The 18,229-nt window shown below is 41.7% G+C and overlaps 1 protein-coding gene across 1 annotated transcript; it reads right to left on the reverse strand.

Annotated features, from left to right (window-relative positions):
- Window positions 1–725: 725 nt before the first annotated feature.
- SERINC1 (serine incorporator 1) lies at window positions 726–17,913 on the reverse strand. Its single transcript, XM_035538731.2, has 10 exons — window positions 17,747–17,913; window positions 12,386–12,547; window positions 11,402–11,595; window positions 8,334–8,413; window positions 8,020–8,157; window positions 5,965–6,134; window positions 5,749–5,839; window positions 4,006–4,147; window positions 3,666–3,896; window positions 726–2,320 (listed from the first exon to the last, which is right to left on the reverse strand). Exons 1-10 carry the CDS (start codon window positions 17,783–17,785, stop codon window positions 2,182–2,184), a joined length of 1,386 nt encoding a protein of 461 aa, XP_035394624.1. The 5' UTR covers window positions 17,786–17,913; the 3' UTR covers window positions 726–2,181.
- Between the last annotated feature and the right edge of the window lie 316 nt (window positions 17,914–18,229).

An 18,229-nucleotide genomic window follows, 5' to 3' on the forward strand; every position in this document is an offset into this window, starting at 1 on the left:
CTCATTCAAGTGAAGTTACTACAGTTGCATTATACAGCTGAATGGCAGAGGGGTTATACGGCCATGGGAGGTGACAAGCGATGTATCTGTAATCAGATTATATCACTCTGAGCATCTGACTTAGTGTATGCTAAATCCATAACCATGGAGCTTTTGTCCTCAAAGCTGTAGCTACAGTGCTCTGTAAGAAACTTTAGGGTAGGATGCCCAATAATCAGAGAAACTGGAATTTAGTACTAATTCCTCACACATGTAAGAGGAAAATATCTTCCACAATAGGGTAAGCATATTAAAGGTGACTGTTGACAGTGGGGGTTTTTGTTTGATTTTGAAGGTAGAGTCTAGCCACTTATACAAGTAGCTGACTGCGTAGTCAGCTGACTTCTGACTAGGCACCTTCTTTCAGGGAAGGACCAGTTACTTGTTACAGGACTGGGGAACTACCATATTAACATTAGCATTCAGGTGTCTTACCTAAGCTTAAAAGAAGTGCAATATAATACAGCCCAAATTGTTTCATGATGAAGTAGGGCATGCAGTTAAAACACTAACAAGTTTTACATATGTGAGAGAGATGACTACACAGGGCAGAGACAACTTGGAAAACTTCACACAGACTTACACAAGATCTCAAGGGCCAGGAAGGTAAGATTAGAATACAATGCAAAACCAGGTACCATCCACATGTTCAGCAGTAGTATGAGGCATGAAAAGTCATTACACAGTTTCATCCAAATTTATTTATTAATAAGGTAACCACATATTCCAAATTACTACAAGCCTTACTAATCCTTTCATTACCATCTCAAGCTTGACTGACATGTCATTTCTGCAATAAGTGTCAGTGTCTGGGAGTTGGGAGTAAATTTAAAATAAAAGCTTAGGGAAGAATTAGCAACACGAAGTAATGGTATAAACACCACAGTAACAGATAATTGTGACATCTGCTAAAGGCTTTAGGGTAACCCCCAATCAGACTGCTCAAATTTCAGCTTGTAGCAAGTAACAGAAATATATAAATAATGCAGCTTATGTACTTCAATTATAAAGCAGCAAGCACAAAGGCATTTAAGATTTCATAACTGCACAATACTATACAGTATTTTAATCAAACATCTAATGTTTTACCTTTTGTCTAGAACTACTTTGTAGGCTCAAGTCCATTTCTAGCAATGGACAGCAAAAAAAACATTAAAATAGATCAAAATTTAGAGCCCCAAATGTATTAAGAAACACTTCTGTTGAAGTCTCATTTAATGCAAGCCTCTGCTAGTTACTGCAATTTCAGTGCTCCTTTTCCTCTGCTTCTATTTTAATCACTATACCACAGAAATTCCTCTGAAGGGCCTACGGTTTTCATCACTCGACTCCCTGCAAACCCTCTGATTGTAACTTAGCCAAGAAAGAAGATGGCACACACAACAGCAATAAATTACAGCACAGCTATTCAGTTTAAACTACTTTTTAAAAATATGTAGATGCATATTGTAAACAGGTGCCTTAAAAACATGCATCTGAGCATCTGCTACCAGGATGTTTTTTTTCCCCCAGTCTGTCTGTCTTCCTGCCTGCAATGGATCCAGTCATTCCCAGGAGGATGTTAGCCTCTCCACAACCTCAGGTGCAAGTTTCCCCAATTAATATTTGTGCTAAAGGTATTGCTGCCTTTACAAGAAAAGGTCAGGCTTCTTTGCCAGCATGATGCAACGTGTTCCATAAGCTCTAACGTGCAATTTTGAGTCTAACAATGCTTACTCAAGACTTACTTTGGATTCAAGGCAACGTGGATTATCAAAGGCAGCCCCCCCCCCTTTTCTTGCAAAGCCTGATCTAATACAGTTTTGTTACTCTGGTTAACACTTGCACATTTTTTCCCTAAAACTATTTAATGCAATTGAGGAGTGGGGAGAAAGACCTACTTCCCCAAGGCTTTGATCTATCTAATGCTTCCAACGCACTAGATCTAGAGTAATCCTAAGAAAACCATCGTAGCAATTGTCACTGAGCTCAGTTAGAAAAAGTCATTTGGTGAAATGACAAAAATACACGATTCAAGGTGATCATGCAGAATAAAGCGGGGTATACTACATGGATAGCACATGTGCACACATATTTACAGCTACACTATAACCTGGAATACTGTTTGTTTTAAAGACATGATGAAGCTAATGCAATGCTTGCTTAGTCAAAGTCACGGTTTGTGAGAACCAGTGGAGCAACCAGAGTCCACACGTACAACACGATGCCGATCCAGCTGGAAGATATCTTCACCCAGACAGACGGCCATTTGCTGGTCATTGTCTCGTAAGAAGAATCCGGACTGAAAGAAAGAAAATAAAAGTTTGCTTTTCTGCTTTAATATGACATGGTAGTATAGTAAGCTACTCTTCAACATTTTCAAAGGACCCCTCTTCTACCCTTCTTCCAGTCAGTTCACACCAATCTGTATGAAAATGCCATTTCTAAGTTGCTGTCACAGGAGACCTGAAAGCAACAGAAGCTCAGAATGTACTTAATAAGAGATTCTATCAAGAAGCAGAAATAAATACTGTGCAAATATGTGAAAAGAGGAATTGGATAGTATTTACACATACTAGTAATGCAATTTACCTTGTGCAAAGACAACCCCTGAGACTTAATAATCTTCTTGTAATATTGACCCAAGAAGGGCCACAAATCAAATCCAGAACAGAACTATCTATTAAGAGTTACTCTAAAAGAAAACCTTTCTAGTTCTGTTACTTCAGTACAAAGAGTCCATTAACAAATTATCAGAGACCTTTAATTTTTGTTTTAAATTCTGAATAACATCTGCTCAAGCTGTTACACATCTGTTTGTATATTAGCAGATGTACATAGTGGAAAGACTACCCAAATAACTCACTGAATTCACATCTAGGAAGACGTTTCAGCAAGCAGGCGATTTAATTTGCTTCCACTATAGACCCCAACATAGAACAGCTGAGGTTAGAAGGGACCTCTGGAGGTCATCTGCTCCAACCTCCCTCCTCAAGCAGAGACATCTAGAGCAGGTTGCTCAGTACCATGTCAAGGCAGCTTTTGTATATCTCCAGGGAGGAAGACTTAACAACCTTTCTTGGGCAATCTGTGCTAGTGTCCTTGATAACCCTCACTGTGAAAAAAAAATGTTTACTGATGTTCAGACAAGCTCTTGTGTTACAGTTTGCATCCATTGCCTTTTGTCCTGTCACTAGACACCACTGGAAGAGCCTGACTGTCCTCTTTGCTCCCTCCCTTGAGGTATTTATACACACAGATGAGGTTCCACCTGAGTCTTCTCCAAATTGAACAGTCCCAACTCTCTCAGCCTCAGGAGATGCTTCAGTCCCTTCATCATCTTTATGGGACTCTATCCATTACATCCAGGTCTCTCTTATACTGGGGAGACCAGAACTACCAGAACTGGACCCAACATTCCAACTGTTGTTTCACCAGTGCTGAGTAGCTGTTTCACCTACTCGGCACTCAAGGAACACCTCCCTTGACCTGCTGGCATTTACCATGTCCTACCTCTTTTTTCTAGCTCTCTGTCAGTAAACACCTGGTCCGTCCTTGTTATTTTTAATTGTTATAAGACATAATCCAGCTCAATGTAGTTTCTTGTATGCAGATTATTTGATAATACAGAATGCTAATGTAGATACCTGTACCAGTTGGTAAGTGTCATCATGATATACAGTGATGCCAGGAAAAGCATGAAATGAAAGAAGGAGTAACTGTAAGTAACTCCATCCCTTTCGTTATCTATGGCTCGGTGCACATCATCTCCATCATCAAGGGAGCCATCATTCCTGGGCATTCCATCCTCAATCAGTGTTGATTCATCACTGGTCAGCATCAGCTTGTTAACTTGGCTGTTATTGGATGTTCGGATGCTGTATTTGACAGGAAAAGACACAGTACCGTTACCCAAATGAATACAATTTTGTATCTAACAAACGGAAGTAATACAAGCTAATAGGATTTTTTTTAAACCAATCTTACCTTGAATAGAGGACACACAGCAAAAACAAAATCAGTCCTACAATTCCTTGTGCATCCCACCACTGCACCACTTGACCTTGGGTTGGAATGGTGGTGGTATTGTAACCAATGATGCTCAGCAAACTCGGGTTACAGCGCCTATCTGTGAAGGAAATTATGTTAGAACTTACATACACATTTAAATATTTGTTCTGTTCTTGTTTTATTTCTACAGTGAATGCAGAGTGTCCTGGTTTTAGTTAGGACAGAGTTAATTTTCCTCCTAGTAGCTGGTAGGGTGCTGTGTTTTGGATTAGGATGAGAAGAGCGCTGATAACATGCTGATGTTTTAATTGTTGTAGAGCAGTGCTTACACCAAGCCAAGGACTTTTCAACTTCTCGCTCTGTCCTGCCAGCAGGTAGGCTGGGGGTGCAGCAGGATCTGGGAGGGGACAGACCCAGGATAGCTGACCCACACTGGCCAAAGGGGTATTCCATACCATCTGACGTCATGCTGAACAATATATAGGGGTGGCTAGCCGGGGTGGGGGGCTGGCTGCTCGGGGATAGGCTGGGCACTGGTCAGCAGGTGGTGAGCAATTGCACTGTGCACCACTTGTTTCGTACAGATTATTATTAGTAATACTATTGTCATCATCATCATTATTATTGTTAGTATTATTTTCCTGTCTTAATAAACTGTCTTTACCTCAACTCACAGGCTTCACTTTCCCGTTTCTCTCCCCTATCCCAGAGAGGGAGAGGGGAGGGTGAGCGAACGGCTGTGTGGTGTTTAGCTGCCCGCTGGGTTAAACCACAACACAGAGTAATACAAAGAAACTTTGTGACCTTCAAAGTCTTGGATGGTAAAAGTTCCAAATCTAATTGTAGCCTATAGAATCTCTAAAGCAGACAAATGACTGTATGTTACATAAAACTCTTGTACAAGTTTTAAATCCTCTATCTGCTCTATGTATCAAGTGCTTTACTGTTGCATCTCATAATTAGATTCAACAAAATAAAGGTGCTCTGCATATTAAATATAAGAAATTCTACCGCTAGAAACCAAGTTTGAATACTACATAGTCTATAGATTGGGTATCAGAATCATCTCAAAGTTTAAAAAGAACGCTACAACTCTCAGCATCCACAGGTAACACAGATGAAATAGCAGAAAGTATCAGAAACATATTTTCCCGTAACACCTCAATAGTTACGCTGACTCACACCAATAGTGTTACACAGAAGCACAAAATATTGTCCATGATTAAGATTAAAGGGCCACTTCAATGCCAGAGGCAATTAAAAGCCCCCAAAATCAGTATTTGGCAGTTTATGTCCATCAATGGAATTATTTATTTCTTTATTTTTAAAGAGATGTTCAGTTGTTTTCAGACAAGATAAAAAAATCTTCCATTAGGAAAAACACAAATCAGCAGCAGCTCAGTCACCAGGCAAGAAGCTTGAAACCTGGTATGGAAATGAGCCTTGTAACCATTTTAGACTACTGCAACCCTGCCAACAACATGTAGAAATTCTTCTGTACAATAAACATAAGAGCAAGTGAAAAACATGATCTTTGGAAGAACTGTTTTTTCGGTGTTATTACAGAAAGTTGGGGCTGTGGGAGAAACCGCAAACTATGCCTGCCTCTAACTTGCAGACATTGTAATACCTCCTTCCAATACTGCCTCACAAATAGGTGAAGATACAGTTTACTGCTAACTTGGTGCCCAGAAAGCCACACACTGCTGCTACACTTACCTGGTTCATTGGTCATGGCTGACCAAGTCAAATACATGGTATAAATTGTGATCACAGAAGACTGCAGCAAACCAGACCTTGGCTGAGATTCCTGTATGAAGTAGTGATGAAAAAGCAAAGTTAAGCAATTAAAAGGTCTCAGGCATGATTGCATAATAGGTTTCTAACACTGAAAAAATAACACAAAACCAAAAGATAACAGAATTAAAGCCATACCTGAATCTTTGGCAGAATTGACATTACAGACGCACCGATGCACAGCAACATATTAACACTGATGAATGTCTTGTTTTCAGAACAACCTTCTGGATTAGTGTAATAAACATAAAACAAGACAATAGCTACTAGAGACAGCAGATAATTGATAGCCGTGGCTGACAGCAGAGCTGTGAAGAGAAACAAAAACAGAATTAAAATTTATTATTAATAAACTAGTAAAAATGAAATAATATTGGATGACGATCATGTTTTGGATATTTTATACAAAGACAGAATTGGAGAGCAGCTCTGGGCTTTGAAATGTAAATGAAATAGATTCCTCTAAATAACCTGAGATGTTAAAAAAAAAAACAACAAATGTGAAGCACAAAGCCATATGTCATTTCCCAGTGCTCTAAGAGCAACCAAGACCACAAAGAATGAAGGAATATAGTTCTACTACATACGCTTTGGACAAAGGCTTAAAAAAAAAACTGAATAACCACTTCTCCAACAGAAAGAAATACAAAACCTATTTCCCAATTCCATCTTATTAAGAATATTAAAGAACAAATTGAAGCACCCACCGCACAAAGACAGGCCGAGCTTTCTTTTGAAAAGACTAAATCATCACATCTGAAATTGCTTTATTAAAATTAACATATTTCTCCAGTGAAATGACTTGTACTTTCCTTCACTATCTCAGCTGTTCACTCAGTATATGCCCACAGTGGGTTTACATAGTAAGATTTTGGTATCAGGGGGCTGCAGGGGTGGCTTCTGTGAGCAGAGTTCAGAAGCTGCCTCATGTCAGAGCAGAGCCAGCTCCAGCCGGCTCCAAAAGGGACCTGCTGCTGGCCAGAGCAGAGCCAGGGAGCAGTGCTGGTTGGGCCTCTGGGAGAGCAGACTGAAGAATGGGGGGGAAAAACTGCTGTGCAACTGCAGCTGGGAGAGAGGAGTGAGAACCAGCCCTGCAGACCCCAAGGTCAGTGCAGAAGGAGGCCAGGAGGCGCTCCAGGCACAGAGCAGCAGTTCCCCTGCAGCCTGTGGAGGAGCCCCCGGGGGAGCAGGTGGATGTGGCCTGGAGGAGGCTGCGGCCCATGGAGAGCCCCCGCAGGAGCAGGCCCCGGGCTGGAGCTGCAGCCCGCGGAGAGGAGCCCACGCAGGAGCAGGGGGGCTGGGGGGAGCTGCCGCCCACCCGTGGGGGACCCGTGCTGGAGCAGTTTGCTCCTGGGGGATGGACCCCGTGGTACGGAGCCGTGTGGGAGCAGTTCTTGAAGAGCTGCTGCCTGTGGACAGCCCCCACAGGATCAGTTTAGGAAGGACGGCATCCCGTGGGAGGGACCCCACGTGGAGCTGGGGCAGAGAGTGACTATGAAGGAGCAGCAGAGACGAAGCCTTAAGGAATGACCGCAGCCCCCATTCCACTGTGCTGCTCAGGGAGGAGGACACAGAAGAGGGTAGTTTGGGCAAAGGTGCTTTTAGTTCTCACTGCTCTAGTCTGTTAGTTATAGGAAATAAATTCTATTCATCTCCCTATGCTGAGTCTGTCTGGTCCACAAAAGTAATTGGCAAGTGATCTCCCCCTGTTCCTTTGAGGAGAGGGAATGAAAGAGTGGTTTTGGTGGAGTTTAGCTGCCCATGAGGGTGAAACAACCACAATATCTTAGAAGAATGACAGGCAAACATATTGAGCTTATGCCTAATATGAACAGTAGTAGGCTAGTTTATTTTTAATCGGTGTTAAGGTGTAACAAAGCCTATGACTGGGTGGAAGAAACACACTATAATAGCCACTTCTCTGCTCTCATAAATTGGTACCACATGCCTAGAGATTAGATCTTATTAGTCAGCGGGAGCTGCTCTTCTCCCACCCTCCACCCTCTATCTCCATTTTTAACTTGGTACCAAAAGGACAGCTTGACAACTGAGCTAAACTATACCATCTGAGAAAATGATATTTGTGCTCAAAGTAGATCTTCTGCACTCTTGTAAAATACACTATTTTGGTGAATGATGTATTCAACATAGTATACAATGGAATTTATTTATTTTTCAGTTGTAATACAATACCTGCATACCAGCATCTTGAGTTTCCTTCCTCCATTTTTTCAACCCAAGATTCATTCCATGAGTGGGCGAAGTCAATAAGCAAGACCAGCTGAATAAGAATAAAGCAGAATGCTCCAGCCATACCTACATAAAACCATACTATAAAGAGAAATAAAACCAGTTTAGAGCCATTTATAATTTACTGCTGTCTCAAACACAGAGAAGGTCTATAGTTATGCAGCTACAGAAAAAAAAAAGCTATCAGCACACGCTTAATTTAGTTTTAAAACCAGTATGATCCACCGTGATCCAGTAGAAGGCCAATATTCTCTTACCAGTAGTAAAAGGTCCCTCTGGGATGAAGAAGGCTCCAACACTAATTGCAAGTGCTGTTGCGAATTTAAAGAACCAGAATCTAAAAGGAAAAAAAAGGACAAAAGGAAGTCAGGCAACTACTGAAACATGATCTGCTTCACAAAGACTCAGACAACACAAAATGCACATTCTTAGAGGGCTTGTTTTTTAATTCATTCATTCTTAACTTAACTTTTTCAAGATAAAAATCTTATTCTATCTACCCAAGGTTTTTTTCCCCTTCCAGAAAATGATGCTTAAACCATGCTAGACTCACAGCATGGTTTCAATACTTATTTCCCATAAATATCTCCCTGATGTACAAAGCCAGGATGGTACAAAGTTGCGAGCTTTTTTACCCCAAAGGTTTTTAACTAGAGTAATGAGGTTATTGAACTCCATGTATACCTAAGTCATGGGCACAAAAGAAAAAAATAAAAAAGCTTTTACCTGTTTTTAATATTAAAACTAAAAAAGTAGAGGATTTGGTTGGTGCCTACAATGAGAAAAAATTTATGCCAGAATTCCCTACCAGTCTCAAATAATTTCTTACACAGAGATGTATAAAAGCCTAGATTCTTCCCATATAACTTCAGACTTTAGGCTGACACCTGATGAAGATTTATCACAGCAACAAAAACAATGGATTTATCCTTGACAGAAAGCAAACAATTGAATTTAAAGCCCTTGTTTGAAACCAGCAGCATTGCTTTCTCCAGTAAAACATATGTGCTCCTGGACAAACAACAGGTCAGATGTCTCTTACATAGGAGACAGGGAAGTCTTCTAGTATTATCCAAAGATTCGCCACACACACACCAAATGCAGACTGTTCAAATACCCTGCACTGGAAACTTCACATTGAAAAATTACCCCCAACATAACTATAAGATGGTAAAGACTTCCTGATCAGAATGACACAGCTCCAAATATAGGCACAATACCAACTACATGTACTTCCAAACTCAATATAGCACAAAGACACATACCACACCCTCACAATGTCAAACAGCTGCATGGTGTTCAAGTTTTCTAACCCTTCCCATCTTTTTCCGTACTTCAGTCACCACCACCTGATCGTAACAGCCCAAAAATGAGATTAAACATCTTCAGATAAGAACTCTTGAGAGAACTTCAATTGCGTAGAAAAGAACTATGTAAGATGAAAGAAGTGCAGAATATGGCAAAAATGAATTCACTGTGATATAAAGTGACAAAACCCAATATTAAAGCTGAATTAACTTTGGAAAAATATTGTATAATACATTAAAAAAAATTACCACCGAAACCCACCAAAAAACACCACCAAAACGCTAACCCTTAACCACTACCCACAAAAACTAGTTATTGAAACCACATGTGGTTTTTTTAAGCAAATGTCATTATCAGATATAGAAATAAGAACGGTTTCAATTTTGTGTAATTATTCCTTAATTCCAGATCTTTTAAAAGGATTTTAATGCTTTATCCGCATACAGCTTGCATGATAGCTGAAAAGACAACTTCTCTGAAATAACACCTACAGCTGCCATGCGCTCTGTGCAAGTCAGTTACAATGTATTCAGAGGATTGTTGCTATTATAACTGGTTTTTTCCCCCTATTATTTTTATTACCCTGAGGCAAGAAGCCATCCTGACTGCTATTACAAAAGCAAAGAAAGTGAACACTGGCACTGGATCAAATCAACTGCGTTTGACGTACAAGTGTGAAGAAGTGCATACATATGGGAAACCTTAATATTCTGAATATTTCAAATGACTGACAGAAAGATTACATTGCAAACTATTAGTGAAGATACACAATTTCAAAATCAAAACCCACGGTTTCACAAAGCTACCTGTAAAGCATATTATTGAAGCAACTACCTGCTACAGAGGTGTTGGAAGTTATCATTAAATATTTTACTGGTAACTGTCACAGAATATCATTTTTCCTTTTATCCTACTCTTGATACTAGATTTGCTAAGAGTAAACTGCTGTAGATTGTATAAAAAGTACTTAAATTTGCACTGAAGCTCCAGATAAGTGTAACAAGACGATCCCAAACACAGAAGTGGTCTTCGATCAGAAGATTTCATACCATGTAAAATGTTTTTATTGTTAAAAAAACACCTCACACACCCACTCCTCAAAGTGTTTGTAACAGAACATACTTGATCCATTTCCTTTTTGCTTTAAACAAGTATGTTTTCAGAGTTACCTGTGGTAGTACTGGAAAGATTTAGGGGATACTCTCATGAACAAAGTAAGGGGAGAAAAAAAAGCAGCTGAACTGAGTTCCTACTGCTAATGCATCTTAACAATACCATATCCAGATTTTTTTCTTTAGACCTAAACAAAGAAAAAGAACTAAAGCAATATTCTGTTCAGTCCTAATTTTCTTCCCCCCTACAGATTTAAGAAGTTACATTACACATCGGTTGACTTGGAAGAAAAGTATCACTTGAGTCAACCTGCAAGCTGAAATTCCACTAATATCTTCAGTCTCATAAAAGTAACTAATGAAACCAAAAAAATATTGGGACACTCAGAAACTACACAACTTATTTTTCCTTATTTACAGAAGAAGACTGAAGAAAAGATAGCAAGGAGATACAAGATGTTACATATCTACATATACAGAGAAGCTCAATAAATATCAAAGTTAGACGGAATGCAACTCCTATAGGACAACTGAGGCTTTTTAAACTTTCTACTTATGAAAAAAATCTCAGTAGAATGAAACCTGGTACCATTTTTTATTTTTAAATTTTGTTTTCTTTGGACAAAAGCAGAAACTAATTTTGGGAAACATCTGGACAGATTACCCGCTGTCATAGTTAAGGCTCTGAAAACTAATGCCATGTGTACCTTTTTCTTTTACAAAAATTAACCTGCTCTAAGAACTCTAACTTTGAATGCCTTCTACTGCAACAACACTCCTCTCACTTTTCAAAATTCTTTGTGGAACAGTACACTTGAGCAGCATGCTTAACCGCAGGCTTAATTTTCACAGTAGCTGCATCACACACACAACCGCCCACCTCACTTCTCATTTCTGCATCTTACCCATTGTGCACAGCTGCTCTTGGGTCATTGCTGCTCTTCACTTTGATCATCAGTAAGGAGAAGAGAAGAAAGAACATGGCCATACCAAAGCACACACGGTACACTGCTTTGTAACCAACTAATACATCGCAATTCACATGGCCATGCACACCGGGAATGGCTGTTCCAATCCCTCCGTCACAAAATCCAGGAATCTGTGATAAGCACAAGATACAGGATGCCTTTTACAGCTCACTGAAGTGAGTAAATACATATTAGCATTTTGTTAATATACAATTCATTAATATTGTAACTTTATGCAACTACAAACTTTGCAGGAAGTGATATCGCAGAGCTGTATAGTTAAAGTTTAAGCCAGAATATTAAATGAATTTAATGTATTGAATTATGTGGAAGAACAAAAGCTTGCCTAACAGAACTTACTATCTACCAAAAGTAGATATAACTTTATATAACTAAAACTGTAAAAATTATCTAAGCACTTCCTACTTCCCTGGGTGAAAAAAATCCTACTGTCCTTAGTGAAAAATGTTTTTGCTACATATATGCAGACTTAAAATTTTGACTATTACAGCACAATGAAAACTAGAAGATAATGTTAGACTGTGGTTCTTTTACTCTTTTATACTCTTATTAACATCAAACAAAATCAATTAAGTGCCACAAACACAAGCACCTCAATAATAAACAATTTAAACCTCTACAAATATTACTTACAGTTTCCTGTTTGAGGAAAGACTTATCTTTCTTATTCAAGCTATTAAAGAAGAGATACAATTTTATTTCTAAATAGTGCTTTTCATCTATGCAGCGATGCTCCCAAGAGTTCATCACTTACTTGATCTATAATCAAAGTAATAGCGATTGTGAAGCACAGGTTGCAGCAAAATGTTGTACTTCCAAATAAAACCTGTGCTTTTGGGATATCGTTTACAATTATCTGCAACATTTGTTCTACCAAACATGTTAACAAAGTAACCCGACCTTCTTCAGCTGCTCTTCCATTCCTGGTATTAACATCACACAGGCAACGCTCACACCGAGGAGTAAGAAGAACGCATAAATCAGCCTTGTGATGGTGGAGTTGTTTCCACTGGGGCAGCATCGGCACAGCAGACACGGGGCACTTCCACACAAACATGGTATCTGACAGGGACACAGAAGGTAAAAACAATTTCTTTAGAAAGCTTTGCATTCTTTGGTCACAATCAGGCTGTATGGATCCCCAGAAGTTAGATGGAAAATGACACATGCTATGCATCTCATCTCCAGCGTAGACTGAGTGGCTGCAACATGTTACAGAGCCTCCTAACAACCTTGGCAGCAGTTCCCAGTGTACCACTGTACAGTACAATTACTGCCACATCAAAAGTAATCATTTATCCATTCAAAGGAATGGAAGACTGGATTCTGGCTTACTTGTTCTCGTTTTTATATTTTATTTCATCTAATTAAGATTCAAGGATTACTTCTGCTTAGCAACTACATCCTCCCATCCATAGCTGCAGAGATGAAACACGCCACAGAAAAAAAGTCTGAGTCCAAGCACCATCTAGGTATGTCTTCAGCACCTACTGGAGTTGGGCTGCAGTCCTTACTGGGGCAGAGTCATGCAGCACAGACAATGGGTAAAACAGCCTAAAGCTAGGGCTGCAATTTATTGCATTTTTAACAGCTGTTCACATTTAGGTATCACATAATTCTCTGTTAGCTGGCGATGCACAGTCACAAAGCACACAAATAAAGCAAAGCATGCATTATCAGCTCTACCAAATATTAACAGCAAGAGTTGGATAGGAATGCTCTATAGTTGTAGGTGCTAGGAGGGTCAATTGAGGACAAAAATTACTTGCATTCAGTGAAATCTTTTATTAATCAGAAAGCTGGGGGAAGAAGGGAGCAGATTCACTGAAAACACCTGTACCTCACCCCTTACCAATTCTCTGTCACTTGCTGCATGACCATTCAGGGAGCAAAAGAAAGGCAAGTGCCCACAACTAAACGTAAGCCAGAAGAGGGAAGATTCAATCAAAATTGAATTTTTTTCTTGTTCACTAATAAATTATTTTATGTAAAAAAAAAAAAAAAGATGGGAAATCCCAGTGAGTGGTTAATAGCTAAGGTTTTGGAGACCACAAATTATTCAGTTTCAGTAAAATCTACCAATGTGAGAATCAAATGCATCCCCTGCTACAGTTGCCACCAGGCTCGTTAAGCAAGTACTGTTCCATGTAAGCTACAAGATAACCTGCAACCCACGCAGCCCCCGCACTGCTGCAAACCTCGCTGCTCCCCTGGCACAAGCTCAGGTACACCTTTGTCTGGCAATAAAAGCCATCGCCAGTGTCAGTCACCACCGGAAAGACGCTCAAACACGGGAGAACGGGAATAGCAACAGGGCCACATGACCAGGGTACGTCAACCATCCAGGGTGTGGGCATGTGCCGTAGAGTTCCTACCAGTTGAGTCACTCGGCAAACAGGACACCGGCAGCCTGGCACCGCTGGCAAGGCCCCGGGGCCAGCAGGAAGGCTGCCAGGATGCTGCCGGCAGGCTCCTGAGAGCCCTGGGGAAAAGGGACACATCTTCTCTTCTGACAGGTTCAACCAGACCCACACGCTGGACCCACAACCCGGGGCTTTTAAATGATTGCCTTATGTTCCTCTCCATGCTCTTTCTTAAGGACACAGGAGCCAGGAGTTTTCCCTTTGCTATGCTACACAATCATTTTTAAATTAACAAACATCACAATTAAAATTGCCTTGCTACAAAAAAAAAAAAGTGAAATTAAGCAGATTTTCACTGTTACTATTCCAGTGTGCTCCTTTTGACCTCCTCCTCCTTCTCTACTCGGTAACATTGCAGCACAAAGTGTAGGAAGATGTTGATTACGAGCAATACATTAGGGGTGTTTCTGCTTAGTAAGCAGGAAATGTATGGCAAACGTTGGCTTCGGATGCATCGGGACTTTTTAGAGTGCTTATGTATTTATGGTATTTCCTCCCCCCAAATAAATAACCTCTCTACTGAAGGATATTCCTATTTTCTGCTCAAAACATTAATTTATTGAACTAATTCTGTCTGCATTCATATTTTTAAAGATATTGCTGAAAAAAGGTTGAATTCAGCAGAGCAGTATACGAGACTAGGTTCATCTGCTGCAGACAAGTTGGTGCAAGGACTGCTGGGCATAAAAATAACTCCTCTGGGTTATCCCAGTGTTAAATAGCTTGTTAAATGCCTAAGTAATCGAGGCAGCTTCCTTCGGAGTGTATCAAAAGGAACACACTGGACTGCACCTAACCTGGATGTTTCTAAAGGCTCACAGGAGCTGAAAGAGAGATCGCCGTGTCCACCTCAGTGGGAAACACGTGCCCTAACTGAGGCAACATGCCTCGCTTGATTTTCATGTCTGAGCAACATCAGCTCTTAAAACACGTGGCCCCAAACAGCTCATTCTTACAAGCTGTGACTATGCACATCTCTGAGCAAGAGATACCTACCGATACTATTCATACAAGCTGGCTCCTACGGGAAGTCACATTACAGTCCCTCTTTCTTCCAGAAAGATACATAAATATACATCACTCCCATAAAATAATATTATTATACTATGAAATAATATTATTATACTATCATCAAAACCACTGCTAATGAGTAGTAGCCTCCAAATAGAAGTGGGAACAAAAAGGAATCTGCCACAGAATGCAGTTTATAGGAGATAAGGACAGTCTCCGTCAGCTCCTTTCCTCCCAAATTCAGAGCTCTGGTCCTACAGAAAATACCACAGTACAAAAAGCAAGCTACTATTACACACATCAAAGCTTAAAATTAACTCCTCAGGTGAAATTCAGCTTAGTCACAGATGCAGACAAAGAGCTACTCTGCAATTAGTTCTTAGCTTGTTTTCATAAGGAAGCTAGGCCAATAATGGGCAAATCATGACAACAAAAATCTTGTGCCATCCAGTAACTGTTGAACCTACTGACTGACATACATTCCTGCACATTTTTTAGAAAAAAAGCAGCTCCGTGGTGTTCATGGATGCACAACAAGAACACACCTATTCCAGGAGCAACCAGTCGGACAGACAAGCTAACTCACGCTTGCCAAACTCGTCACTTCCTTCTCTAGGACAGTGGAAATTACAGGAGGATCGCACAAGATGAATGTTGCAGGACACAGGAGAAAGAAAACCCCATAAGTCTACTGCAAGTCAAGCATTACTACCACTGATGTGCACCGAATAAGCTTTTGATATAAAATGTAATCTTCTTACTGGGATATAGTCTAAATGATTATGCACTGAATTCAGTGTCTGCACAAACACTAAGCCCCCACTGGGCCTAGTTAGGTTTTAGCTACATCATCCCTACCCATATGCTTAAAGCAACCAATTCAATCAAGATGTTTGCTTTGACAGAGAGTATTAAAGCACAGGAAGCAGCAGACAAACTGTTTCAGAGAGCACTGCAATACAAGCAAGCCCCAGTAAAACCATCAGGACTGATTGATCCAGGCCACTGGGATTAGAAACCTTTCGGTGAGATGACAATGCTCTTTAAGGCTTCTCCCCACCCCCTGTCTCTCACAGGCTCTTCTTTGCCCTTACAGACTGCCAGATCAGCACAGTCCTGCAGAGTGCAGTCATAAACAGAAGTACCACCACACAAAAAAAAAAAATCAAGAAGAAATAAAGGCATAAGGTTGGATGCCGAGGTCAGTTACTCAGCACAGCTCTGCGTGGCACAATGCACGGCCCCACAAAGCAGTGCCAGCAGCTGCGTCTTCCTAGAGAGACATGGAGCAGTAATCCCAGCCGTGGCACAGCCTGCCCCAGCACACACCCCACATCTGGTTCCCCCCACACACCCCCCTCACAGCTGGTTCCTCTTTCAGAGCCATGAGTTGTTTACACAGACACATCCTTAGGGACCACAGCCACTTTCGACTCCCGTGCTGCATAGGCTGTAAGTGCCGATTAGCTGTGGTTTTAACTGTGGAAAGAAAGTCAACACTTTAAAGCCATCAGGAAAAAAACACAACTGTTTGTCTAGACACTTTAAAGGAAGGGATTGGAGTCACCCACAGTAAATGTGATTTAACCAAGATTACCTGACTACCTAAGTCCTTTTATTTAAAAGACCATTAGCGGAACTTGAAAGCATTTCTCTCTAGAGAAAACACTCAAAAGCAAGAGCAACCATACAAGGATTCTTCATGCACTGCAAACACCAGTCAGTCACCAGAAAGGCTGTTCGCGCACTTGAAACACAACACATATTAACTCGAATATTTTCATTACAACTAGCTATACTGTCACCCGGTATTTGGCAACAATTAAAAATGTTAAGGTATCTCTATTCAGCTAGCAATTAAACCCTAACTAGCTTAATCCATTAAGTGGTGTTTAAAATGTTGATTAAAGCAAAACGAACACTGACAGTATCTCTTTAGCAGGATATTATCAGCATTCTGGTAGCTTATTTACATGCCTATCAGACTGGAAGCTTACTTCATACTCAGTAATTTACCATCTCTATAGTCCTTCTATTAATTTTGCACAGCAGATTAAGGAGTTATGTTATCATCACTCTCAATATCACTCTACTAGGAAAAAATAAAGTTATATCTATTGGTGTATTATAGTATTGAGAGAGGAGCTTGAATCTATATGAAGCTTCAGTAGACTGTGGGCTATATGAGCTCCAGTTTAAATAGATATAACTTCATTTTATCTAAGCATGATAAATGTGATATTTTTGGTATGGAAATTTAGGTTTCCACAATCCCACTGACATTTTTATCCCAAATGTCTGAAGATTCACCATCCACGTGACCGTGAGTTATTCACGCAGGGCCTAGATTTAGAAAGACATCATCCCTTAGAGATAAGACAGCAATGCCTCGACGGGGAAGATGCCCGCCGGGAAGGACCTTCACTGATTTCCTACGATCCTCTGCGTGGTGCTAACAGATTTAAACCCCTTGGAGCACTGTTTCCACGCGCTCAGAGGCGGCTGGCAGCGCGGGGCAGGGCGCTGACACCACGGGAGCACGGCGCAGAGCCGCCCCGACAAGACAAAGCTGTCACAGAGGGCGGAGCTGCCCCAGACAAAGCCGCAAGGAAGAAGCCCTGAACACAACGGCCGGCAGCGGGGCGTTACAGGAGCGCCGTCTCCCCAAACCGAACACCGAACTTCACAAACACCGAGTTAGGCTTTTAAGGCGAGTTAGGGACGGGGGAGCTTGGACGCCTCCCGCTCGGTAACGCGGCTTCGGAAGCGCCCGGCGGGGCGACGCCCTGCGGGACGCCGGGAGGGGAGAGCCCGTGAGCGGCCTTACCCAGCTGGCGACGGAGCAGAGCCCCAGCACGCTGCCCATGGTCCGCGCCGGGCGGGGCTGCACAAGATGGACGCGGCGCCGCCGCGGGCTCCGGCGGGGGCTGTTTACGGCTCGCCCGGCGCTTCCGGCTCCTGGGATGGCGGCGGCGGCGTCACGTCCGGGGGCGGGGCGATGAGGCGGGGGCGGGGCTAGGGCGGCAGGGGGCGGGGGGGAAGGGAGGTTCCTTATGGCTGCTCCTGTGGCGCCCGCTGCTGGAGCCGGGAGGTGATGGCAGCCGCCGCAGGGAGCCGGTGCTTGGGGACCCAGGGTGGCAGCCTGACCCTGCGCCTAACTCACGCTCAGGGCTTAGGATTCTGCACGGTATCAGACTTCTGTGCGGGATTGCTTTCTCTGTGCGTGTACGACTGGCCTAAGCCACTGGTGACCGCTGCTCGTGTCCCCACAGGACATACAAAATTGTACCAAAGCTCATTAGTGGCCGTG

This window comes from Cygnus atratus, chromosome 3 (genome assembly GCF_013377495.2).
Source record: "Cygnus atratus isolate AKBS03 ecotype Queensland, Australia chromosome 3, CAtr_DNAZoo_HiC_assembly, whole genome shotgun sequence".
In the NCBI taxonomy this organism is placed as follows: Eukaryota; Metazoa; Chordata; class Aves; order Anseriformes; family Anatidae; genus Cygnus; species Cygnus atratus.

Coding starts and splice junctions, on each gene's coding strand:
- SERINC1 (XM_035538731.2), bottom strand. CDS start 17,785: ATGGGCAGCGTGCTGGGGCTCTGCTCCGTCGCCAGCTGG. Junction 8,414..11,401: donor AGAGCAGCTGTGCACAATGG/GTAAGATGCAGA, acceptor TTTTCCTTTTAG/ATTCTGGTTCTTTAAATTCG. Junction 4,148..5,748: donor AGCCATGACCAATGAACCAG/GTAAGTGTAGCA, acceptor TTTCCTTCACAG/ATAGGCGCTGTAACCCGAGT.